Source organism: Paramormyrops kingsleyae, chromosome 22 (genome assembly GCF_048594095.1).
Source record: "Paramormyrops kingsleyae isolate MSU_618 chromosome 22, PKINGS_0.4, whole genome shotgun sequence".
Lineage (NCBI taxonomy): Eukaryota > Metazoa > Chordata > Actinopteri > Osteoglossiformes > Mormyridae > Paramormyrops > Paramormyrops kingsleyae.
Genome location: NC_132818.1, coordinates 6,924,023 through 6,949,677, shown reverse-complemented (window position 1 = coordinate 6,949,677; position 25,655 = coordinate 6,924,023). Strand labels below are relative to the sequence as shown.

General features: G+C 46.4%; 3 protein-coding genes across 6 annotated transcripts; all 3 read left to right on the top strand.

Moving 5' to 3' along the window:
• The first annotated feature begins 68 nt into the window (after window positions 1-68).
• Window positions 69-3,142, top strand: LOC111843195 (mapk-regulated corepressor-interacting protein 1-like). 3 transcript variants are annotated; one of them, XM_023810561.2, is made up of 6 exons: window positions 88-214; window positions 604-663; window positions 930-1,004; window positions 1,095-1,213; window positions 1,375-1,470; window positions 1,630-3,142. In XM_023810561.2, the coding sequence occupies exons 3-6, from the start codon at window positions 997-999 to the stop codon at window positions 1,692-1,694; spliced, it is 288 nt and encodes a 95-aa protein (XP_023666329.1). In that variant the 5' UTR covers window positions 88-214; window positions 604-663; window positions 930-996; the 3' UTR covers window positions 1,695-3,142. The 3 variants fall into 3 exon arrangements, with proteins under 3 accessions (XP_023666330.1, XP_023666328.1, XP_023666329.1); XM_023810562.2 differs by lacking the exon at window positions 604-663 and having other exon boundaries at window positions 69-214; window positions 1,110-1,213; XM_023810560.2 differs by lacking the exon at window positions 604-663 and having other exon boundaries at window positions 69-214.
• A 1,555-nt stretch (window positions 3,143-4,697) lies between these two features.
• Window positions 4,698-7,724, top strand: LOC111843192 (THO complex subunit 4-like). Its single transcript, XM_023810554.2, has 6 exons — window positions 4,698-5,100; window positions 6,273-6,410; window positions 6,545-6,692; window positions 6,816-6,882; window positions 7,070-7,229; window positions 7,474-7,724. The coding sequence occupies exons 1-6, from the start codon at window positions 4,855-4,857 to the stop codon at window positions 7,486-7,488; spliced, it is 774 nt and encodes a 257-aa protein (XP_023666322.1). The 5' UTR covers window positions 4,698-4,854; the 3' UTR covers window positions 7,489-7,724.
• Window positions 7,725-8,406: 682 nt separating this feature from the next.
• LOC111843194 (rho GDP-dissociation inhibitor 1-like) lies at window positions 8,407-20,289 on the top strand. 2 transcript variants are annotated; one of them, XM_023810558.2, is made up of 6 exons: window positions 8,407-8,556; window positions 14,945-15,135; window positions 15,944-16,030; window positions 16,167-16,243; window positions 16,539-16,602; window positions 17,885-20,289. In XM_023810558.2, the coding sequence occupies exons 1-6, from the start codon at window positions 8,462-8,464 to the stop codon at window positions 18,082-18,084; spliced, it is 714 nt and encodes a 237-aa protein (XP_023666326.1). In that variant the 5' UTR covers window positions 8,407-8,461; the 3' UTR covers window positions 18,085-20,289. The 2 variants fall into 2 exon arrangements, with proteins under 2 accessions (XP_023666326.1, XP_023666325.1); XM_023810557.2 differs by lacking the exon at window positions 8,407-8,556 and adding an exon at window positions 9,651-10,037.
• The last annotated feature ends 5,366 nt before the right edge of the window (window positions 20,290-25,655 follow it).

Genomic DNA, 25,655 nt, shown 5'->3' with positions numbered 1-25,655 from the left:
ACAGACGGGTGACATAAACGCGCACGGTTAATTGACACTATGACCACTTCCGGAACACAGCGCGAGGCGGTCCTCGCGCAGATAAGCCGCGCGCTCTCTGCCCCGGAAGCTCTCGGTTGGTATTAGCAACGCTACGGCCGGTGAAGGCCTGCGCCAAAAGGGAGCCAAGAAAAATAACGATAACAAAGAAAATTAATCGAGTCGTCTAGAGAGTGTAAGTTAAAGTATCTGCGACTCATAAGGGTCCGTGATTCTGATTGTTTTTTAGAGAAAAAAAGACACTCTAATGTGTCTGTTTATTATAAAGCCTTAGTCTGTGTTGTTATTCTTTGGCTAATCGGCTAACCAGTGTCTCAGTCTGACACAATATGCGTGCTTATAAAGATGACATCGCTGTGTCTGGCGTAAAAATACCTGTATAATAAAAATGGTGTTGAGTTGGAAGGTAACGTTAGCCGAGAAATGTAAAAAGGCATCTGCATTCCGCACTCTGGTACGTGTAACTGCTGTGCGATATGGTTTAGACTTTAGAAAACGGATTCGAAAATCATTGCATCTTGTTTTCCTGTCTCTGCTGACCCCGATGGGTGTTTTTCCCTTTAGTTAACTACCTAGTGGGATTTTTGCCGACCAAAAAGCGGGTACACTGGCTTTCACTCAAAGGTACCGTTGAAGATTGCAGATTAGCTTGCAAGCTTTATTTTTCATTATCCGCTACGGGCCAGTCTGAGCATTTTTATAATCCCAATTTTTTAAAAAACGTTTAATCTTACACATCTAGTTTGAATGAAATATCTTTCGACACACATACCGGTGCGCCTGTTTAGTAGTTATAACAACTGCATAAATTATGCTTGTTTTAGAGGCGATTTAATAGATTTCATCCGGCAGAAAACCTAGTTGCATCTGTGCTGTCTTTCCTCTATCAGAGGGGCTGCGGGGTCTCTCATCAGCATCAGAGCAGAGAGGGTGTGAATCAGCTGAAGGGGGTTAGAGATGAACAGGTGAGCCCATGTACAGGTATGCTTAATATCTGATTAATGACAAGGAAGGGCCTGCATGAAGTGCTGAGTGATGGTCCATGTTGGTTTTAGCTCTTCCTCCCCTAGAATGGTCCTGAGCTACAAGCGGACCTCCAGCCCTCGATCTCCACCTACCTCGGGAGAGCTTTACACGCCGGCTCATGAGGAGAATGTGCGCTTCATACATGACAGTGAGTCGCAGCACGTCGCTGACTGAGTCTGTACTGGATTGGCTGTCGCCCAGCTGGAGTTGGTTACACTATGGTGTGGTGGATAAGGACTGGGAGGGGTAGGCCGGGACGATCTTGGGCTCACAGGCTCCATGCGGGGTATCTCTGTCTCATTCTTGCAGCATGGCAGTGTGTGCTGAAGGATATTAAGTCTCCACAGAGCAGTGACCGAGGACCTCAGGAGTACGTGGAGAAGAATCCAAACCCCTCCCTGCTCTGTGAGTACCGTGCGTTTCATATTTCAGCGACATCGACACAAAAAAACACTCGCGAAGCAAAGACGACCTGCTTCTATTTGTTCTGACATGTCAGTTGTTGGAAAACGAGCTTTATTTTTCTGTCCGTGTGAAGCGTTAATTCATTTCCTTGCCCTGCAGCTTTCACGCCAGTTGACTTGAGTGACATCAAGAAACGGAACACACTGGACTCCAAGAAGTCTTAGTCTTCCATCAAATTGTTTTAGTCCAACTGGTTTTTATACCCAATCTTCCATTGGAACTTCCACTGGTTTCCTCTGTCAGGCAGCCAGTTCACCCTGACAGTTGTTGCCAAGTAAGCCTCAGCCTCCCCAGACCTCCAGACTGGCAGTTTGCGTTCCTTCATCCCTCAGGGTGGCTTGAATCCTGTCACTTGGAGGCGTCTTATCACCCTCTTTCTGCATCAACCAGTTTTGCTTACACTCCATAATATATCCTCTGCACTGGAGGATGGGGAGAGAAATATGGCTGGAATACCGTGTTCAGGGATTTTCTCTTTTCCCCACATCATTTTTTATATTATGATGTAAATGAATATAAATTTCTTGGGAAAAAATATATATATAAATGGGACCAACGCTGTGAGTAAGCATTGATTGGCTGAAGAACGATCTCTCCTGCATGATGCCCAAAGGACTCTCAAAAAAACTGGTTGGTTTCCCACCACAGTCTGTATTGTACAGAAGCACAAATGCTGACCTGACCTTTCATTTTGCCACGTACTTGAGGGTTGGGTGTCCTAAATGTCAGTGTTTTGGACATTGAACAGGAACAATGGCTTTTTATTTTAAACTTAAGTCTGCTTCATATCACTTTAGGTCCTGATCAAATATTGGAAACGAGCACTGCTTTTTTTATCCAGGAAACCCTACCTATGTACCGAGAACCTATTACTATGTGTTGGTCCAAATATCGGATTGTGATGCATGGTAACACTCAAATGGCTAAACCATGGCATTTTCTGCAAAAGAGGTTCGGCTGTTTTATTCCTGAAAAAATACTCCGATTGGCCCTTGTATTGGCAGTCATTAATTTTTAACTGCACTTGGATGTTTTAAATAAATAATTTTGTTTGCATGGGATGTACTTATCCTGGGAGTATAACCTGTAAACCTTGCATCTGTTCTAAATTACAATAGTAGCCTGTCCCTGCTCTTTCTAGACTGGTCTCTGACCTGAGGGAAATGAAAAATAATGAAGGAGGATTGAGACTATTGGGATGGTGAATGACACCATGGAGGTGACCCCAGTAATGATTTTAGTACTGAATTATTCCTTGGGGAATCGAAGAAGCAGCTAAGAAGCTATGCAGTCTTGGGTTTACTTGCTGTGGAGTTTTGTCCCCTCTGTGACCAAGGAGGGGGAGAATGAATACAGGTTTCTCAGTGTATAAAACAAAAGCTAAAGATTTTGTTATTGGGTTAGAAGATGATTTGTTCTGTTACAAAGACATAGGGGAAGAATAAGGAAGCACCATTTACTGTCCTCTGATGTTCAAAGGTGGGAATTTCCACGTCAAACTTAGCACTGTTCGTTATTCTCTAAACAGAAAAGGCAGAAAGTTATGCAAAATTAAATACATAATTGTGTTGTAACTGGGAATGTGCTGCATAAATAAAGCTTTCTTAAGTCATGTTTTGATATATATGTCCAATATAAATTCCATTAGAAACAATATGCTTAGAGAATTTTTTTGAATGTTTACAGCATACGAGCACAGTTAATGGAGAAGAAAAGTCACCACCTGCTTTACAGCATTAAACGTTTTTAAGGTCCCGTAAAGAATAAGGGTTAAGGGTCAAAAACACAGTTACACTATTAATCCACCATGCATGGGCATTCTGTCATCCCCTGGCCAATTTATTAGCGATACAGCTTAACTATGTGTCGTGGTGGGAAGAATCCTGTGTGAACAGAGGGAGAACATGAAATTTCAGAACTGGGGTAGGAATCAACCTTTGGAGGTATGAGGTTATACCACTGGCCACCATTTAGTACTTCGGTACTTTGGGGTGAGACTTCAAACGCTTTCTTTGTCGATTGGCTATGCAAATAGCCTGCCTATGAAACCCAGTACAGCTGCCGTCTTGAAAAAGTTCTGAATTTTGAAATTAACGATAATGTAAAAAAATAAAAGTAATAGTAATGGATGCGTGGAAAAAAGAAGATACTACGAGATCAGGATGGCATGAAAAGAAATAAAGTATTTTGTAAAATATACTAGGAATGCACAGTATGTTGGGATATTTATAAAGCAAAAAAAGGACTTCAAATTTCTCACAAACCAATCTAGGAGTGATTTAAACTGCAAGGATGAAAATGATTACAATTGTCTTGGAGAACGCATGCAGCACTCATGCAAAAGTAAACTTTAAACTGCTTTTTAAACATATACTAGATAATCTTGAAAAGAAATAATTACTATTGCAAAACTTACGTTTTTTTTTCCTATGACAGATTGAAAAATGGTTTAGCGAAACTTGACTTGAATTTAAAGTAAGAAAAAGCCTGATTTAGTATTAATATCGTGCATTGTCCAGCCTTATAATAAAGGTGCATCTCAAAAAATTAGAATATCATGAAAAAGTGCAATATATTCCATCAGTCATTTATGAAAGTGAAAATGTAATATAGTTGTCCAAAAGACGATCATCAACACCCTCCACAAGGAGGGTAAGCCACAGAAGGTCATTGTTGAAAAGGTTGGCTGTTTGCTGAGTGCTGTATCAAAGCATATTAATGGAGAGTTGACTGGAAAGGAATGGTGTTTGGGAAAACGGACACAAGCAACAAGGATGACCGCAGCCTTGAAAGGATTGTCAAGAAAAGTCAATTAAAAAAATTGGGAGAGCTTCGCAAGGACTGGACTGAGACTACTGTCAGTGCAAAAGGAGCCACCATGCATAAACGTCTTCATGAAAGGGGCTACAACTGTTACATTCCTAATATCAAGCCACTCCTGAACCAGAGACAACATCAGAAGTGTCTTACCCAGGCTAAGGAGAAAAGGAACTGAACTGTTGCTCAGAAGTATGGTACCTGGTGTTGTACTTTTGTACTTTGATTACTTCAGTGTGGTGTATATTATGTTGGAAACCAACTTAAACATTTTACATTACATTCCCTTTCAGCAGAAAAACAAACGCTCTATTTCTTTTATAGTTTGGGCGTAAAAAACGGAAGTCGTCGTTCGTGGTGTGACGTCACGTCCTCCACAGCAATATAACAGCCTTCGCCATTATCCGTTTTTGTATTCCTAGTATCGCGCGTTTGGAGGCCATTTCTTTGTAGACGGCTATTAGATTAGTGTGATTTGTATCTAGTTTTAGTTTAAGTAGCATCGCCATGGCTGATAAGATGGATATGTCCTTAGATGATATTATCAAGCAGAACAAGCAGCTGCGAGGCGCTGGCGGGCGCGGCGGGAGAGGGGGTCGCGGCAGGGGAGGTGCGAGCGGGGGGCGAGGCGGCGGCGTCGGCCGGTTCGGAAGCAGCGGCGGAGGCTTTGGAGGCCGTGGAGGAGCATCAGGCCCTATGCGGAGCCGACAGAACCTGACCCGGGGCAGAGGCAGACCCACGCCGTACAGCAGGGTAGGGGAAAGCGAGGAAATGGGCAGAAAAGGAGAAATCGTGGCGCCTCAATGCCTGAGTCTTCGGTCCCATTTTTTTTCTTCATTTCTAGCTAGCTGAAGCAATGTAGCTAGCTAATTTCACTGGAGTTTCTCTGGAGTCGTAATGAAAGAAAGTTGCTGTATTTGATGTCCTTATTTGTTGCCTAGACGAGGAGAATGTCATGTTTGTGCCTCCCTTTGTAACGTTAGCCAGCCTAACGCAGTAGAAGCGTTACGGTGGATAAGAGCGCCTGCAGCGCCATTTTGAATCACCCGTTCAAAACAAATACATCTGTGCTGCAGTGTTTTTTATCTTTATTTTTTACTTTAATATTTTGTTTGCGGCGAAACATTTTCGTGAAGAGTATTTCGGCTGCTCTCGAAGATGAGGATGGACGGCGTGCCGCTCCGTTGAATGAATTGCTCTTTTGTGCCGGCGTCCCATTGCATTACGGCTCGGAAACCGGCGCAGTCTGTGGGCAACTGGAGGATATGGCCAAGACATCAAGCATTCTCCTGGTCGAGGAAACATGCGAAACTCCGTGTGCTTTTGCCGATTCGGGAGCAAAATGGCGTTACTACAAAATGGACGCTCACACAACTGGGCTGCCATTGCTTCAGACGAATCCCCCGAGCCAAGTGCAGCCGGTTTGGGCAAGACGACATATGAAGGAACCAGATCGTCTGTGACTGAGCTGAGGCGCCGACGAAGAGGGGATCTGGAGGCGACGCGTTGTGGGCAGCGGGTTCAATGAAGTGATTGGAATCGTTCAGCCGTTTAACTATGTGGCTGATGTGGTGGCGAGCGATTCGGCGACAAAATGGTACTAAAAGGGTTGAATTGGCACATGCAGGATAAAGGGACTGGCACAATAACGAGGGCTGACTGCGCCATTGATCTATTACCGGCGCATTTTGTTTTTAAGATGTCGAAGTCAGGGCTCCTAGAATTCAAAAAGTAGTTATTTTATTCAAATCCATTACTCAGAAGTTGAGGGAAGGCTTGTTTGAATACTTGAGGTGTATGACTGTAGAGGGTGTGGGTGCAGTTACTTTTAAATGGTGTTTGTGGCCCAGGTGTATTATTCGGTGGTTTTGTAGCTGGGCTGGATGAACCAGTAGTGAGCGTGTGACTCTTGTGATCCTCCACAGCCCAAGCAACTCCCAGACAAATGGCAACACGACCTGTTTGATGGGAGTTTCAGTGCCAGTGCTGGGGGTGGTGTGGAGACCGGGGGAAAGCTGCTGGTGTCCAACCTCGATTTTGGAGTGTCTGATGCAGACATCCAGGTAATGGCCTTTTTCAGTGGCGTCTGGTTCTGTGGAGGATCATGCAGCGATCCTCCATGATCTCTTATACAGTCTTAGCTGATTGGGTAGCCATCTGCGGCCTTTGCCAACTTGCTGCATAAATGCGGTTGCAGGAGCTGTTTGCAGAGTTCGGTACATTGAAGAAGGCGGCGGTGCACTACGATCGGTCCGGCCGCAGCCTGGGCACAGCAGACGTCCACTTCGAGAGGAGAGCTGATGCACTGAAGGCCATGAAGCAGTACAATGGCGTCCCACTGGATGGTGGGTAGATCACGTTGAACTCTGCTTTGTGTGTTTGCATAGTGGTGAAAGTGATCATTTGTCAACAGTTATGTGAGTGGCTAGTTCTGCAATAAGTGTCTGAAGTCGATTTATCTCTAACAGGTCGCCCAATGAACATCCAGCTTGTTACATCACAGATCGACACGCAAAGGCGTGCGCCAATGCAAGGGTAAGGCTCCCTGTATGCTGGGGTATGTTCTTGACACGAGTCAAATTCACTATTAGTAGTAGTAGTTTGGAAGGGGTGACACGATCGCTCCCAGTAATGCATTCCTGTCGATCTGGAAAATTGTATATTTGGGTACGTTTGGTTTGTCGCGTGGGGGAATTCTGAAGATGTGCTTATCCGTTTTCAGGCTGAACCGGAGTAGAGTGGGCGGCGGCTTTGGAGCACAGAGACGTGGCATCCGTGGTGGTACCAGGGGCCGAGGCCGGGGCCGAGGAGGAAGGCCTGACCCTAAGCAGCAGCTGTCAGCCGAGGAACTGGACGCCCAGCTAGACGCCTACAACGCCAGGGTGCGTTAGAGCTGGGGAGTGTGTCTGTACATTACCTGAGGGGGGTGGGTATGTGGTGTATGTTGTGGACTCGGGTGTTTCCCCAACCCAGCCCTTGGGGACCTTCAGACGGTCCTCATTGTTGCTCCCTTGCTGTAGTTCTGTAGATCTCTGAACCCTGATTAACCTTTCAACAGCCCTTTAAGACTGACTGTGGTTTGCATTCCAGGTGTGTTGTGTAATTATTTCCATTTTTTTTTTGCAGATGGATACAAGCTAGGCAGCTGCTCCTCCCCCCTCCTTCAGACTGGCTGGGATTGGGTGACTTTGGCATGGGATGTTTTACAATTGGTTGTTTCTGGAGTTTTAAATTCATGTATCAATCTAATTTTATTTCCTTTTACATGCAAGTTTTTGTACCTTTTTGAAATACTGGTTGTCCGGCTGTAGAGTTTAGGGGGTGGGGCCTGTGCCCCCCCCCTCTCATTCATGTAATAAACCTGCAGTGAACATTAACTGGTTTGACTGATCATTTGAGTGGTTATGATTCAGAATTTCATTGCTTGACAATGGTCTTTTTGTCCGATTTGAGTCAAATGTATCTATGAATTTACATGAAGCCTATCATTTTTATTCCAGACCAAATACTGTCCCATGTATTTGAATGTGACGCTAAGCCTGAATTCTGGATGTGTGCCGGTTTAAATGTTAGTGCTGTTCAAAGCTGCATCCTGATTTGATGAAAGCTACACTGCTGTGATTCCGATGGTGTTAACTAGTACGTGTGATGCACCACTTTACACGTACTGCGTTTTATGAGAATTTTGGGGATAGCGCTAACAGCTCAGAATTGGAAGGGTTCCTGGAGCTGTCTACCTTTTCCAAAGTTGTTTTACTTATATTCTCATATTTCAATCCGAATCTAGGTATTATATGCCGACGGATTGGATGTAGCCTAGGTTCTAACCACTAGATGTCGCCCTCCTTTGGCTGATTCTTTTTGTGTACTATTGGAGTGTGCTTCCTATGAAACCGCTGGATGGATATAGGAGTCCTACTTGGCGAGGCTGGTGATGTTTTCAGCATTCTTTATGCGCTGTCGTTATAAGCCGGCTGAAGTGTCCCGAAGTCCTACATAGCCGTATCAAAGTAAACGTGCCCTCCGTGCGCGTTCATGTGCACTCCGCGCGGCCGCGAGCCTGTCTCCCAGGACCCCAGCCCGTGCCGTGCGCGCCGCCGGCTCCGGAAGCTGGATGCGCGGGCGGCTCTGCTTCCTCATCGCCATTCTCACCCAGGCTCTGTCGCGGCGGAGCGCGCACATTCACGCCGAAGGAAAGCCACTTGCACGGTAGGATCTGACGCCGTCCGCTGTCCTTAGTTTCTTGTGCGTTTATGACGGCTTGGTGCGGTATCCTCTGCTGGGGCTCCGGTACTGACATTACGTGTTGGATGTCGGGCTTTTCTCACTATTGTATTAATGGTTAGTACAGTGTCACCTAGGAGCGTTTCATTGTCAGTGCTTTGGGCGGGTGGCTAATTTATGCAGATCAGTGAATGCTCGTTTCATGCATTGTTTTAGACAATACACAGTGCGCGTTTAAGTTCATGACTTCATAGGGTGGATGTCTGTATTAGTTCTCGTTAAAATAACCAGGGATGGAAATTCCCAATTCCAAATAAGCTTTTGCAATCCGTGATGTGCTGTATGGAAAATAAATCTATTTAGGCATCCTAAGTTTCAATTTCACGTCGCAGACGTGATGCTCGCAGATAATGTCGCAGAGTGTATAAGAAAAGTTATTTTGTTGCTGTATTATTGGTGCATCTTGGAAGTAAAGAACAAAGAAGTTTTGTGCAGCGACAGCTAGTGCTGCTGTTCCAACGTGACTACTGGACGAATATTGACCGATGTATATTGTGTGACTCTATACAAACTTAAGAGAACCCCTCCATTCTTGTATCGGTTTGCGGGGTTGGGCTCCGGCTTCTTTCAAAGGGGGCCGCTTGTCACCGGCGTGCCCGTGAATTCATCGGATGCCGGTTCGGACGATGCGTCTCCGTAATTCAACCGGAGGAGAAAATGCCCTCCGGTTCCTTTTTGTGCCTGGTGTGGTTTTTCGAGTGGAAAAACTGCTTGCAGATGGAGGATGTGACCGGTTATGTCACCTGCGAGAAGGCGCATGTCTTCTATTAAAATGAAGACTTTAAAGGCTGTTTAAAGAAAAAATAACATATTGCGTGGCCCGTTTAGCAGCCAGATCGCAGGGATGAGCAGCAGCTGATGATGCGTGATCTGATGCGCCGGCCGGTATGCCGAAGCTCCTGGATTCTTCGGCATCCTGATCCTAATAAACCATAAGCGTAATTAATGGCCGGCCAGTTTCTTGACCGAAAATTGCTACCTAACCCCCCGCTTTCACTTTGCCATTTTGCATCGGCATCCGTGTAGTACTTCATGGCACCGGCCCTTGGCTCGGGTACCGGGCGGTGTCTGCATCTCCACGGTGGACGTTCTAGGTCTTTCTGCGGGAGACGAGGGCGGTGTCTGCAGCCGGGCCGCCCCGCCGTGCAGCTGCGCACCGCATCAATGGTCCGTTCGCCAAACTTCACATGACCGCGCGCTCGTGTTTCGTCCACGGTCTTATTCTTGCCTTGTTTTAGATGTGCAATAAAAACCTTCTACGGATGATTTCTATGACGTGCCCGTTTAATGCTTGGTGATAATGCTGTGTCAGTTAACAAAAAGCACGCCGTAGTTTATTTTGAAAAATATCTGCACCGCTTATCAAAGACGAGCCACACGCTGAACAAAGAGGGCAAACTCCCCAGGTAAGGTCCTTATATGGCTCCCTATGGGGCAGTCTGACCTTTTAATAAGTCTACAGAGGATGGGGGAAGGGGGTAGCTGAAGTCTGGATGTGTTGCTGTGTCATAGATGTATGGGCCAGTTTTCGACCATATTTGCACCCAACTCGGTTCTTAATTTATTGGCAGGATGTTGTACAGTTTCCAATGTTTACTGGCATCAGAAAATGTTATCGTATATTATTACTCTGACGTCGATAAGCAGTCAGTAGATAGATGTATAATGATATTAATAACAATGGTGATGGGTCTCTGTAGTTCTTAACTACTGCACCCTCTAGTGGCCAGTATAAGTGCTGCATTCCCAGAATCCTGTACATGTCAGTGAGTACCTTAGGCTGATGATAACCTCAGCTCACTCCTGCTTTACTGCCATCTGCCGTAGCCTCGTAGGGGCCTGTATTGATCCAGCAGCTTAATGCTCTGTGGCAGCCCAACGGAGTTGGTGGGGAGGACCAGGCGGGGTCCCTGTGTTCTCCTACATCTGGAAGTAAGGGTAGGGTCACGCGGACGTAGGCGGAGAGCCATAGCATGTCTAGCATTGCCGTCACCCTCTGTTTTTTTGGGGGGGGGGGGGGGGAATGTAACCAATTAGTAAGCCTTCAAGAATCTTCTCTCCTTTGTCGTAGTTTTTCTGAGGTCTCGTGGTTTTTTGCCATAAAAATAATGATAATAGAATGTGTAAAATGTTGGAATGAGCTTTCCCTGTGCGCAGATGGCCACTAATCTGGAAGTGATACATTACTTGTCTCTAGGTCCAGGTGTCTCCTCTCTTTTCAAGTTGCTCTTATTTATCCAGAAGGATGTTTTAAGGGGCCCATTTTGCTAGATCTTTAACCGCGGTGGAGATGCCCTGCATGGCGTCGGGGTTTCTGTCCCACCACGTGCAGCTTTGTGGTGTCCAGGGTTGAGACTCTGCTCTGTTTAGCGCCCGGGCACGTTTGCAAGGCATGATGGGAGGCGTGGGAGTCCAAGCTTTCCTACCACGACGGCACTCTGCTGGTCCTCGAACTCCACCTGGATCGCAGCCAGCAGCACAGGACCCGTTCAGTAGGGTGTCCTTTTAGCAGATGTAGACAGTACCCAAACTAAAGCCCATTCGGACGCCCTCCTGCTTGCGTTGTCTGGGACAGGGCCATATGTTTCGGATTAATCAGAAGGGGGCCCCTTCAGATGTGGGCGTTACTGTTGCTTATAAGGGGGTGTGGAGCCTGGGACCAGCGTCTTTCTCTCAGAAATGCGCCGGTTGTATTTGTGGTTTGGGTATCCCTCTGTTTAATGTCAGCACTGCAGTGTTGCGCTGCTCTGACGTAGCACGGGACAGGAAGATGACCAGCGGTTTCCAGGAAACACAGTGGTTCTTGATATGGGCCACAGGGCCCTTTGAAGTCGGCCTGGCGGCGTGACCTTTTAACAGACACCTCCCCCCCCGTACCTGCTCGTTTTACACCCCCCTGTGAGCTGGCTGTTTGTCACCGCCTCTGTCCTCTGCCTCTGGCTCCTAGCCGGCCACTTTTCGAGGCGCGATCCCAACGCGCGGTGATCGGATGGCCGCTGGATTCGATCATCGTGTCGATGAGACAGGAGGGTCTTTGTAACACATCTGACTCACTTCAAGATGTCCTTACTCCCCTCCCCCCAGCGACGTTAAGACCAGTGGATCTGTCTGGAGGAGATTTTAATGTCATGGAAGGTGAAAGGCAGCCCCACACCACACTCTGCTCCTGCTCCTGGTCCTGCTCCTGGTCTCGGAACAGTGGTGAGCCGGTGTGGTAATTAAGCTGATCGGTGGGGGAGCTGAGCACCGCTGCAGGGCCAGTTTCGTAACTGCGCCTCCCCCTCATCTCACCCTTCCCTGAAGCCCCTGTGATTTCACCGTTAAATAAAGGCTGCAGGGAACACGGCGGCTCTGTGTGCAGACGGTACGGAACGCGTCAGACACAGTACTGGGTCGAGGTGGGAGTTCCTGATGTTTTCCAACAGAATAGGGTGTTTGGCGGGGGGTTGGGGGGGGACAGAGTCGTTAATCTGAAGCTGAGGCCCAGGGTATATGATATGAATGGGGTGTTGTCCCAGAATTCTGTGACGCTGCCAGCAGGACTTTGTGCCTGTGAAGTGTCATTTGGACCAATGACTCAAGCACGGTGTCAGTCATGAATGGCGTAATCGCAGCCTGACGCGCACCGGATCACCGGTACCAAACGCCTTGAAGGAATGTCTGGCGGACGTTTAGCGGTGCCGTTCCGGACAGTCGGCCCTGTTTCCGCCGATTGTTTATTCCTGTGACACCCAGAGGCTCGTCGGCCGGATTTCTATGGAGGCATCGGTGTCGGACTGTAGAGAGCGTGCTACTAAGCGACTGACTAATTACCGTTCTGTGATACTCTGCAGGGAAGGTACCTAATCTAAATACCTCACAGAGCGCCTAACTAGTGGCCATATTGCCCTAGTGTATGGACTAAGGGGTTAAATAATCCAAGGTAAATACTGGACTTTGTTGAGCCTGATTTCAATGCCCGGACACACACACCCCTTAGAGAGGAACCCAGCACTTAAAATTCCACAGTAGTGGAATGTAGTGTCCCTTATAAAAATCACTCACACACAGGGTATGAGCTGTAGAAACCGGTCCCCCCCCCTCCCCGGCCATGGCTTAACGGGAACATGTGGGGTCCCCTGTGGAAAATCTGCGCTAAGTGTTTGCAGTTCTCTGCTGGCCCAGGGCCTGGGGCCGGGGTAAACAACGTGATCTTTTTAAAGGCAGCGTTCCAGTTCACAGCTGTTCATGCAGTCAACCTGTGAAATACATCCAAGCGAAGACGCGTGGTTATGGTCAAGGTCGGCGCTCTGCTGACCGCTGCTCGATATCGCGTTATTCCCTGTCGCCACTTCCCCTGCATTTAGGTGGGTGTCCTGTGGTTCAGGTCTGCATGTGATCTCGGCATAATTAGGTTGTAAATAGGTATTTGCATAAATACATGAAAATGAATGATGTCTGTTTTTGGATTTAGGGTTCAGATTGTGAAGATCTATCCAGACTTAGCCAAAGGGACCTAAACGTAGAAATGCAAACATTACAGACCTTCATATTTGCGTAATTAAAAGTGGGTGGGCATAATAAAAGAAACAGATCTGCTAAGGAATATTGTCACTGTTCGCCTTCAGAAAAGTTTCAGTCCGTCTCGGATCGCTGCCATTGCAGTCCTTAGTGTGTGGCGGGATTTTGTGCCGACTTCATACTGTGCGGCAGAACTTCCTATACAGTTTCAGAGACGTTTAAATCTTGGAGAGGTATTTGGCGCTGGACTTTAGCCAGATGTTCAGAAAAGTACTCCGGAATTTGCTTAGCAGCGTGTCCAGGGACATTATCCCGGAATACAGGGACGGCGCTTGCATCCCAGGGTCCACATGGTCCTGTAAAATGGACTCGTATTCCTCTGCTGTTATATGACCCTGTAGAGCTGTTATCAGACCAAATGACTTCCACAAGATGGCTGCCCACACTGCTGCCGATCCCCCACATTGTGAGCTGAAAATATCCTGTGGCTTTTTCCAAACCTAAACCCACCCGGGTGCAGGAAAAACAGTGAAAGGTGACTCATCAGTTGATGTTTTTTTCTGTTGCTTAGGGGTCCAGGTTTTCTGCTCCTGTTACCAGATTAGTGCGCCGGCTCTGGATACTGGCTGTCTCTGAACGGCGGTCTTGCTGTTAATTCCAGTTTTTTGCAGGCTGCCTTCTTGTGGCGTTTAGCAGCCATCCCAGAAAAAGCAGCTGTTCCTTCTCCTGGGCAACGTCTGTGACTCTTGTTCCCCTTGACACAAATAATTGTGCAGTTCTGGTGACTGATACACCTGCAGTCCCGTCACCAAATCCTTGGCCTCTTTAGCCTCTGTTGGCCGCCTCGTGTCTCTTTGAAAACTCGCATATCAAAGTGCCCCGTATTAGGTCTCTTCTAGCTGACACACACCATTAATTGTCATTCAGCCTCAAATCGCTCAACTTCAAGCTGCGTCTGCAATTGCGATTGCTTCACTTGCAAAATCAGACATTCTCTCATGCGTCGTTTGTTATTTTGTGAGCATACTTATCTGTAATTGTGTGCATGTGTTGCAAATGTCTGATTACAGTGTCCTGGGAGATCTTAACACACAAAGGAGTCCCTTTCCTGAAAGGATTTGGCGGCATCTCGCCCCCTTCCATGTTGGAACGTTACCCATTGCCATTGTCGCTCTGCGGTGCTGGGGCGGGACACTGTTGTTCTCTAAGCCCCGCCCCCTGGCTTTTGTAAAGAAGGCCCGCCCTAAGTCCTCTTTGTCTCATGAATGGTCCCTATTGGAACCTTCACTCCCCCCTACCTTGGCCCATAAGACTTCCCAGGCCTCCTGAATGGATTTGGGGCCCGATCGGACCTGCTAGGCCCAGGTCCAAGGGACTGTAGGAGACAGGGGAGACTTTCAAACAGCAGAACCAGGACTGACAGGCTCCTCCAGGTCTCCGGCCTGGAATCTGTTTAAGAGCTACAGTCATATTCTCGATAACCGGGCCCAGTCTCTGAAGCCCCCCTGACAGGCTGTCTGCTGTTTAACACCAGCTGAGGTCATGACCATGTTGTTTAGACCACTCTGACAACAGGAGAATGGGCATTACCCCATTTCTCCTGGCAGTGGTCCTGGGAAGCAGAGATGGGACACCCTCCGACTTACTGTAAACTTGACCAGGGTGAGGCATAAACCGCGGGATACGAATCATGTGCGCGACTGTGGACAAGCTTTGCCAACGAGTCACTGAAATTGTAATCAGTGGCCAGTAGGGGGCGCCGTAGACTGAGACTCTGGGGGAAATTGATGCTCGTATTTCCATGCCCTCACAGGATCATGGCGGAGCACGACCCCACCCCCGAGCAGCTGGCCGCCATCGCCGCCGAGAACGAGAGCGCGGAGATGGTTAACTACCGTGCGCCGGCCCAGAAGTCCCTGCAGGAGATCCACGAGCTGGACAGAAATGACGAGAGCCTGAGGAAATACAAGGAGGCCCTGCTGGGCTCGGAGTCCGTCCCAGAAGGTAGGATCGTCGCGTGTGTGTGCACGTGTACATGTGTGTTGGTGGTACCCCGTGCTTCCGTCTCCCTGTCCTGCTGCTCACTGCTGACACTGATCCCAGGTCAGATCTTTGTACTGCCCCATCCTCATCCAGTTAGATGCCAACTAGTACTCTTCTGCTCATTTAGCGTATCTGACTGTCTGACTCTCCCTGCCTGGCCTGACTGTCCCCACCTGGTCTGACTCTCCCCCGCTGGCCTGACTCTCCCCGGCTGGTCTAACTCTGCCCGGCTTGGTCTGACTCTCCCCACCTGGCCTGACTCTCCCCGCCTGGTCTGACTCTCCCCACCTGGCCTGACTCTCCCCACCTGGCCTGACTCTCCACGCCTGGTCTGACTCTCCCCACCTGGCCTGACTCTCCCCACCTGGCCTGACTCTCCACGCCTGGTCTGACTCTCCCCGCCTGGCCTGACTCTCCCCACCTGGTCTGACTCTCCCTGGCTAGCCTGACTCTCCCCGCCTGGTCTGACTCTCCCTGGCTAGCCTGACTCTCCCCGCCTGGCCTGACTCTCCCCACCTGGTCTGACTCTCCCCACCTGGTCTGACTCTCCCCACCTGGTCTGACTCTCCCCGCCTGGTCTGACTCTCCCTGGCCAGTCTGACTCTTCGACCACCTCACATGCACCCATGTCCATATCACTGAAGGTCCATTTACATTTCATTACCCTGCACAGAGCGTTCGGGCTTCTGTCTGTGATGCTCTGCTGCCTCGTGGACCGAGGCCGAGGCATTCACAGAGGCTCTCACCCCCTGTTTTTTTGCATCTACAGCCGACCCCGACGTCCCAAACGTCCAGGTGACCCAGCTGACTCTGGTGTGCGAGGCAGCTCCCGATGCCCTGACTATCGACTTGCAGGGTGAGTGGGAGAACCGTTCCTTGGTTTGTCTCCGGCCTGTTCTGATCAGAACTTTTATTGGCGGGGGGTCGGGGCTTTTGGATGTTTTCCTTCAGTATGAATGTCAGCCCCTGCTCTGTCCCTGCTCTTTGTCTAGAGGACCTGGAGCCTTTGAAGAAGCAGTTCTTTGTGCTGAAGGAGGGCGTGGAGTATCGGATAAAAATCAACTTTAAAGTAATTTTCACTTCATCATAAACTATTATTATTTTTTATTTTAATAGTTGTAGGGTCAGTTCAAACATGTGCGATGGTACTATATGCACAGTTTGAGGAGGTCTCTTCATATCTTCTGTAGTCCCTTTGATTGGATGATTTTTTTCTGTCATAATTGAATATTTGCACAATAAAAACTACATGAACTTTAATGGGAAGAGTCTTTTCCCAAGCAAGCTTGCAATTAAGAATGGTTTATTTTAAAAATAAAAAAGTTGTTCTTGCAAATGGTGGTTATGCATGGGTGTCTCTGCAGGTGAACAGAGAGATTGTTTCGGGCCTGAAGTACATACAAGAGACATTCAGGAAAGGAGTTAAAAGTAAGTTTCTGCATTTTGTTTGAAATATCATTCTCATTAATTGTCCTGGCCCTGCTCTCTCAGTTACACATCGCTTTGAATAAAAGTATCAGCTGAATAAATGTAACGTTGTTTGGTTCAAGTAGAGGTACTGGCTGGTGCAGATCACTTGCTAGATAATGAGCAGCCCAGTGGTTAGTTTAAAACTAGTGATGTCAAACGATTAAAATTTGTAATCAGATTAATCACAGGGTTGTTGTGGATTAATTTTGATTAATCTCAATTAAATATCATTCATTTTTAATCTATATTAATAACATTTAATTTTGCATGAGCAAACAGACTCAAGAAAAAAGGGAATATATATGCACTTAACATGTTTATTGAACATCTTGAACATGAGTCGGATGCATTCCATCTGCCACAGAAGTGCAATACCATGGACTCATATCAAAAAGCAAGATTTTTTTGCTTAGCCGGACAACTTGTCGGATTTAAGGTACCTCAGTTTAAATGGTCTTTATCTTCGTTCACTTACAATTAATCAGAACTACCGTAAATCCGACAAATAATCCGACTAATCATGAAATCCAATTCTAGCCCGATTAATTGTCATTGTTAGCAATATCAGTTGATAACACATTACGTGCGGTGCTTTACATATAAAACTCCGTAGCAACATGTCCACAGAAGTTGGACGGTATAGTGTGTGTGACCGATTTAATGAGCCACAAATGAGAGGTAGTGCTTAAACAGTATAAAACTACAACTTTCCCTTCTGTTGATAAAAGGTGCAGCCATCTTGGATTCTGAACTCGGGATGCTCTGTGCTGCTCCGAGATATTTCTCGGATCTCTGAGAAACGGGAGCGCGCATGTTATCACTTCCGGTTTCAAAACTCCGGAATCCGACTCGGAATACGAGTTCCGAGGGCAAATGGAATGCACCAAAACTGCCTGAAATGGGTTGAGAGACATTTCAGGGATTTTGAGTCATTCTGCGCTGCAAATGGGTTAATTGCGTAAAAAATTTGAATCAGATTAATCATGATGATGGATTAATCCGCGTTAACCCGTTAATTTTGACAGCCCTATTTAAAACCTAAAAATTCAGACCGTACATGGGACACAACAAACAGTAGCTTTAATCAGAGGGACCCTCACTAGATCACATGATCACAGCATGACCACCCACCGTTAGCCATCATTAAATGGGCTCTTTGTTGAACCCGGAGTGTCATTAGGTTACCTCGTTCACCGCAGCCGCTGCTTCTCTGTACCTTTGTCCCCTCCCGCCCACACAGTCGACAAGTCGGCCTACATGGTGGGCAGCTACGGGCCGCGGCCAGCTGAGTATGAGTTCCTGACCCCCCTTGAGGAGGCACCCAAGGGCATGCTGGCTCGGGGCACGTACAACATCAGGTCCCACTTCAGCGACGACGACAAGCACGATCACCTCTCCTGGCAGTGGACCCTCGACATCAAGAAGGACTGGACGGACTAAGGCCCGCTCCGCTCCGCTCCTCTCCGCTCCGCCTCTGTCTCCCCCAGCTCCATCCACTTCCCCTCTTCATTCCTCCGTTGTAATTTCGGCTGTAACGGCTGCAAAGAAAGGTCCCCCTGCTCTCCCCGACACTCCCTTTGCGGTCGCTCTCTTTCTTCTATGCTTGTCGTGGAACATCGTCAGCTCCCATGTTCTAAGAAATGAAATAAATCTGGAATAAGTCTTGATCCGGGCCACGGCGATGGGGGGTAGGTAGGTCAGGCATAGAGTAGCATGTCTGTATATAAATCACACAATACTCCTGTTGTGGTTCTGACAAGCCCACAGCGTGGCCTATATATAAAGAGAGTACTGGTGCCACTTGGGGTCAAAGGTCCCCCCCCCCCCCACACTCCACTGTCAGAGCCCTTACATCTCTCTTACACGTGTGTCTTAGGGTTTTTAATTGCAATTTTAACGATGAAATGTCATAAGATGTTTTTTTGTGTGTGTTCCTCAGTTTGTCAAACTTCCGATAGCTTCCTGTCCTCAGGGGCCCAAATTGGGGGGGGGTCTGTCCAGGCTTATTCCTCAGGAGGTGAACACTGTGCATTCGGGCAGATCTCAGTTCTGGGACATTTCGTCTACGATAATGTTGACGGGTGTCCGATGGTGTGAATTCTGAAGGTGATGGTTTGTGGCGGGGGGGGCGGGGGGGGAGGGCCGGGCAGGGCCTTATAGACACATCTTTCCCTGAGTTGTGGGCGTCACCCCGAGCAGACAAACGTGGACCATTAGTGACCAGCTGACTCACTAACGCTCTCATTAGTCTGCAGTGAATTTTTCGCTGTCGGCGAATTCGGCGTCATTCTGGCCCAGAGTCGCCACAGGAAGTGGCCCCGGGAATGAGACCGGAAATGGCAGTGAGGGCTTTGCACAGAAGCGGGTAACGTATGGCTGGCAGACCCTGATCGCGAGGATGCTCTAATCCCGTCGAGCCCCCAGCTGTCTTTAAGCTGCCCCACTTTCTTCCATACAATCGTTCTGTTCCGGCTCTGGACAGTCTGATCAAATTAACTGACTCATTTCCATGGTTACCCAGGCTAGATCTGACCTGTGACACCTAGAGAAATGGCCGGGGGGGGGGAGGGGGGCTTCCAGGGGCTAGAAGACCTCAGTCCTCTTCAAAGATGCTGTGCAGGGTAGAAAAAACACTAAAGTGTTTCCATAGAGATGCTTTTTGACCCCGTTTAGCAGGTTGTTGATTTCTGATTCGTGCAGACCGAGCATCAGGGCAGGTTGTTGGTTTCTGATTCGTGCAGACCGAGCATCAGGGCAGGTTGCTGGTTTCTGATTCGTGCAGACCGAGCATCAGGGCAGGTTGCTGGTTTCTGATTCGTGCAGACCGAGCATCAGGGCAGGTTGCTGGTTTCTGATTCGTGCAGACCGAGCATCAGGGCAGGTTGCTGGTTTCTGATTCGTGCAGACCGAGCATCAGGGCAGGTTGCTGGTTTCTGATTCGTGCAGACCGAGCATCAGGACAGTATCATCTGGGCCTCAAGTGGTCGGCTTTAAGCTGTTTATCTTCTTTTTTCTTCTTTCAGTATTTTGTATGTTTAATGTTTTTCTATTATTGTTATCATTTTAAACCTTTTATTTATTGTTTCTGATACCTTGAGATCACACTAAATTGGTCATCAGACCAACTTGTCCTATTACTAACCCCCCTCCCACGTCCGTCCTTATCTGGGGTGGGGGTTCAAACTGGATCAGAATGTCAGCATTAAATTTTCCGCGTTTACCTATAGTGCAACACTAAGTGTGACCCGTCTTACTGTGGAACAATCTAATTTCTACGAATTGCCTTATTTGACTGTAATTTCCTTCCTCTCTGTAATTATCCGTCTCCTGTTTCATCTTTGTTCTCCTTTGCTGTTATTTGAACATGGCCATCGTCCATGTTTTTTGCAGTCATCACAGCATGTTGTTGTGAAATTTTCACAAAGAGAATAAGTATGTTTCATCAGGGCCCAGTTGGATTAAAATATGAAATTGAATATTCAGTGTATAATTTCATTCCCATAGCTTAACTAATGCAACGATTATTTGTAAAATATCACAGGCCTTAGTTACTCATGTAAGCTCTTATCCCAAAAACCAAGAACCTTTCATTGATTAAAGATAATTTATGCCTTGGAAAATTAAAATGTTACCATTTTAAATGGCTTGGGTGTGCAATCCCTGTTTTCATTTTATTTAAGCTTTTAATGAGCTGTGTGGTCCCTGGTCCCTACTGGGACTTGTTGCAGGTATTTAAATTTCAGCACACTAAAAGAAGAAACATTTTCCCATTCATAATTATCTAATACCAGCATTTTCCCAGGGAGTGATTAATTGGATAAAAGGTAACAATGTAAACACAGTTTAGTCTAAACCTTTAAATCATTAAATACTCTCTCAACCTATTTTAGCTGATCATGTGATCTTGGAGGGGGAATCGTGTTTAAGTGAGCAACGGTTCGTGGGTATTTGCATACCAGCATGCATTGCAACTGCTAGCATATAATGGCAATAATGGGTCAATCGTGCAGATTTACAAGCACGTAAGTTTAAATATCCATCCATCTTCCAGTGACGTATGCTGATCGTGGTCACTGGGGGCCTGGAGCCTAACTCAGGTCGCACCTTGGACAGGTGACCATTGCGGGGCACATAGAACAGCATGAATACAAACATCTGGAAATTTAGGGGCAACAATTAGCCGAAATGCATGTCACTGGACTGTGGGAGGACACACAGCAGACACAGGGAGAACATACACACTGCGCACTCGCATGGCAGAGGTGGGATCTGTACTGACAGCACTGCGTTAAATTTAATAACAACAGATTTTGCAGTGTGATATCATGCATTGTGGCAGGAGTGACTGTACCTGTAACACACAATACATCTACAGCACTAATAACACCTACACATTCAGAAAACAAATGGGAGACTGATGCACATTCAATGACCAACAGAGGATCAAGGCAAGAGCAAATGTATAAATACATGGGTAAAGAAGTCAAGACAAGTGTGGGCCATATAGATTAACCAAACACTAGCACACAGGTGAGGGTCATTAACAATCACAAAGCGCTAAGGGTTCAAACACTAGGGGATACTGGGAGCAATGGATAAAGAAGACTTAACTACCAAGCTACATATGAGCAGGGATAACCAAGAACAAAGGCACTAACGTAAGAACCAGTACAGGAACACAAATGCAAAATAATTACGGAGCCTCTCTCATGACATACTGATAAAAAATATATATCATGGGAACGATTTCATAAAACATAGCCACGATTTAACTAAAATGAGGGAATGGATTGATAAAATATTTACTCATAATTTAATACACTGTGGGAACGAACGAGTAAAATGTGGGCACAAGTTATATCATGTCCGTTATGTCAGCAGTAGGGCTCCGTATGTATCTATAAGTAGCTATAATGCATTAAGCTAAGAGTTTCCAGTTAAGTGCTACCAACTTTTTAATCTTTACTATATTTTTAGTAATGACTAATATATGATCTGCTCTGAAATTATATGGGTGGGGTCTGGTCGGTTTAGAGCAGGGGTGGGCAATCTTATCCAGAAAGGGCTGGTGGGTATGCAGGTTTTGGGGATAACCCAGGTGTGAGGACCTTATTAGGATCTAATCAGGGAGCTGCAGTGAAAACCCAGACACACAGCGGCCCTTTGATTGTCCAGCCCTAGTCTAGAGTTTGTTTCACTAAAAAATTTTAGTCAGCAGTCGGCACTCATGCGCACCAGTGCAGGTGCTGCCAAACTTGAAGATGGACCTCAACTGCTTGAACTTCTCTGTTTTGATTTTTGGACAACAGAGGTCACAAATACCAAGTGTATTGATTAAGATTAAGATTAAGATTAAGATTAAGTTAGGCTTTATTTATCCCAGGGGGAAATTCTGGCAAGCAAGTCACAAACCACTCCATACCAGTCTATGGGGAATGACAGTGTGGAAAGGTTTAATAGAACTCTTGGAAACATGACCCATGCTTGGTCTCCAGAGGTGAAGTGCAATTGGCCTTGACATTTGCAGACCTTGACATTTTTTTGCTCGGTGCTGTATGACACAGTTGTGCTCAGCTGTGATAAGTATGTTGCTGCTCTCACCGAAGACCTGTAGGAGGCGCTGGCAGCAGCACAAGAACACGCCTCAAGGGAATAGACTAAACGCAAAAGTTAAGGGGCTCAACAACAACGTTGGTGATCGTTTGTTCTTGACAAACAGTGCAGAATAGGGAAAATTTGCTAACAGATGGGAATAAACGGTGTTCAAGGGACTGTCACCTATAAGAGTAACCCAGTGGAATTTACTGATGTTGGAAAATTTAATTCACCAACTGGTAGTAATGTTCCATCAGTGCTGTCACTGGAAGAGAACAAAGGGCCTATGTCAAAGATCTGATTCTGGGGGAGGTGTGGATGACAATTAAGCGAGGGACACCAGTGCCATTGTCCCCTCAGTCCCATCAGCAAAATTTCTATATATTTATTTTGCAGCATATTTATTTTGCTATTTTGGACTTCCTCTGCTGGCTCCAGGAGGTTGGGCTCCTCCCAAGGTTTCTTCCTTTCTTCTTTTCTTCCTTTCTTCCTTTCTTTTTCCTTGCCACTGTCACCTCTGGCTTGCTCTCTGGGGGCTTTGGGCAGTGACCATGTAAAGTGCCTTGAGACAATGTAGTATTATAAAAATGCGCTATAAAAAATTTAATTCAATTCAATTCCATTCAATTCCATTCCATTCGTGTCCAACTGCTCCTGCAAGACAATTGGTCCCTTACCTGTCCTAGATGAGGATGCTGGACGTTGTATCCAGGATTGGGTCTCACCTGTTACTTTGACTCAGTCTGATCTAGCCTTGAGTCAGGTTTCAGCAGTTCTACACCCAAGTTACTACACCCTTGCACTGATGTATAGTAAATTACGATGATTCAGGTCTAAAATTCCTGCAGTCAATGTGATGTCAGCAAAACAGCAGGCTGATGGCAGATGTACGTCTGCAGTCCTGCCTCACGCTGATGAGTACCAGAGTCCATACACAACCCAGCATGCCTACAGAGGTCAGATCTCGCTCTGGTCGCATTAGCAGACTGACAAATGGATTACCCTGCACTGTTTTTGATCTGAATATTTTCCAAGGTACGGCACATAATGTTCAGGCTGCCTGTTCAGTAGTGTTTCAGGCTTTCAGAGGTCATAGGGCTGTGGCCCAGAATAAAGACGCATGATTTAAAATGACACAGCGATAGACCATTTGGGGTCAATATTTTCAGTTCTGCAGGTTATATTACCTGGAGGTTATTCTCATTTTCCTTGTCCCACTCTTCGGAACAGGGGGTCTCCTTGCTCTGTGGGGGAGATATTTCTTGATTGTCTGGGTACATAAGTCATTTATGTGCATGGCTCTTGTGGGATGTATGTAGGCATCCAGCTACAATGGTTGGCGTGACGATTTAGCAGCCATCACTCACTAAGGGGGATATGTCTGGGTTAGCTGTGCTGCGGAAGGAGGTCCGTGTTGCCATTTTGAGTGTATCTGTGTCACACCGATGACGCTTATGTTCGATTACATTACTGGGCAAAAACATTGCATGACGTTAAGCTTTTGAAGGCCTCAGCAGCAAATAGTCAGGACATTAGCCAGAATTAAGCAAATAGATAAAGTGACCTAGCTTTTCTTTTGATTTCCTTAAATGTATAAGTCTTGTGGCCAAACTTGCAGACAGCTTCATAGAGGAAAAAAACAGTCGGTGTTGTTCCACTCAATGTTAATGGCTTCAAACAATTGGGGAGGAGTTGAAAAACTATACCTAGTTAGTTTATGTTTAATGTGACACTAAATATTCTCCATAGGAATCAAATTTGGACTCTGACCAGGGCAATTTCGGATTTGGCTCATTTTTTTTGCCCAGGGATGCTTACTGTATGTACACGTACATTTACAGTCGCTGTCTGATTTGTAGTTACATGAATTTCCTGGAATTAAGCAATATAAAGGTGCCATGCTGCCCTCTAGTGGTGTGTAGTGCGCTGCATATTGCACTATTTGTGTTTCTTTGTATAGCCGCATGCTACGCATAGGCACGTGTTCGCCCACAATATTCATGAAGTTTTAAAGTATATTTTCACATACATTGCACTTTAACATGCACACTGTCATAAATTCCAATCCGAATAGAGTGTAGAATTATAAATCTGCATGTGCTCCTTATCGAATCTCGAGTACACGACTGCTGTAGTTTTTGCAGAACGCTAGGTGTCACTGTTTAAAAACAAACAACGACATTTTAAACTCAAGTCTGAACCTCACAGGTAGCCAGTGAAGCGAGGCCAATAATGGAGATATATGGTCGCGTTTTATGCTTACCAATGAGGAGGGGGGGCGAGCTGCTGCGTTTTATACTAACTGCAGATAATGAATTTAAGAGTGATCAGTTTCAAAGTATAAGCAATTCTATACATCATATCTCTAGTTGTATGAACATTCTTATACTACAAAGAGGGGGGCTCTTTCCGAAGGATCCTATTTTAAAAATTGTTGCACTGTGCCGAATAAACCACCACTTCTAAGAACTTCACTGGATTTATGAGTAAACAAGCTGTTACCATGGAAACACAATCATTCTGGAGCTGGGTGATTGCAGAACATTTTATTTTTTATAATTTTATATAAAAAAAAAAAAGATCAGTCAATATAGATAATTATCATGATATTATGTTCTTATTTTAAGGCTCAATTTTTGCTTGAAATTCCCTTTAATGTAGACGGCGCATAGCAGATGATAGTCCAAATAAAGAACGAAAGCATCATTTGCATGCAAGCGAGTGAGTGGCTGAGGGCTAAGTCTCTGAGCCTGTGATTGGAAGGCTGCTGGTTCGAGCCCAGGCTGGGGTTGCCACACATTAGCTGCTCTTGCACTGTGACTCCCCCCTGTCCTCTTCTGTGTGTTAAATGTGCGGACTGACTGCTGACGAGTTCTGCCCCAGGATCCTCCCTTAGCCTATGTGGCTGGTGATTGGCTCAGATGGTTAAGTCTCTGTGCTCGTGAGCTAAAGGCCCCCGGTTTGAGCCCCTGCCCCAGTGAAATGATTGTGTGTGTGTGTGCATCCTTGACCAGGGTCTTTAACTGTGCTGTATGGTCTAGTTGTGCAATTAAAAGCTTAATCCTTCTCCAGGACCCTAACTAAGGGTCCTGTTATACACTCAAATACACATCATACCTCTTTACTTACCCCAACTTGTGCTCCGTAGCTTTGAGATTAGAGTATAGGAAGCACCCCTGGAGCTGGGGGTTAAAGGCCTTACTTAAGGGCCCACAGACATGCAATCATTCCACTGGGGTGGGGGCTCAAACCAGGGACCTTCAGCTCACAAGTACAGAGACTTAACCATCTGAGTCACCTTTTGATTCTGGCACAGATGTTTCTGTAAATATATTTAATATATTTTATTACATTCTGTATATTTTAGATTGTAATTTCTCAAATGTTATGTGTCGGTGAACCTGGCAGAATAAGCA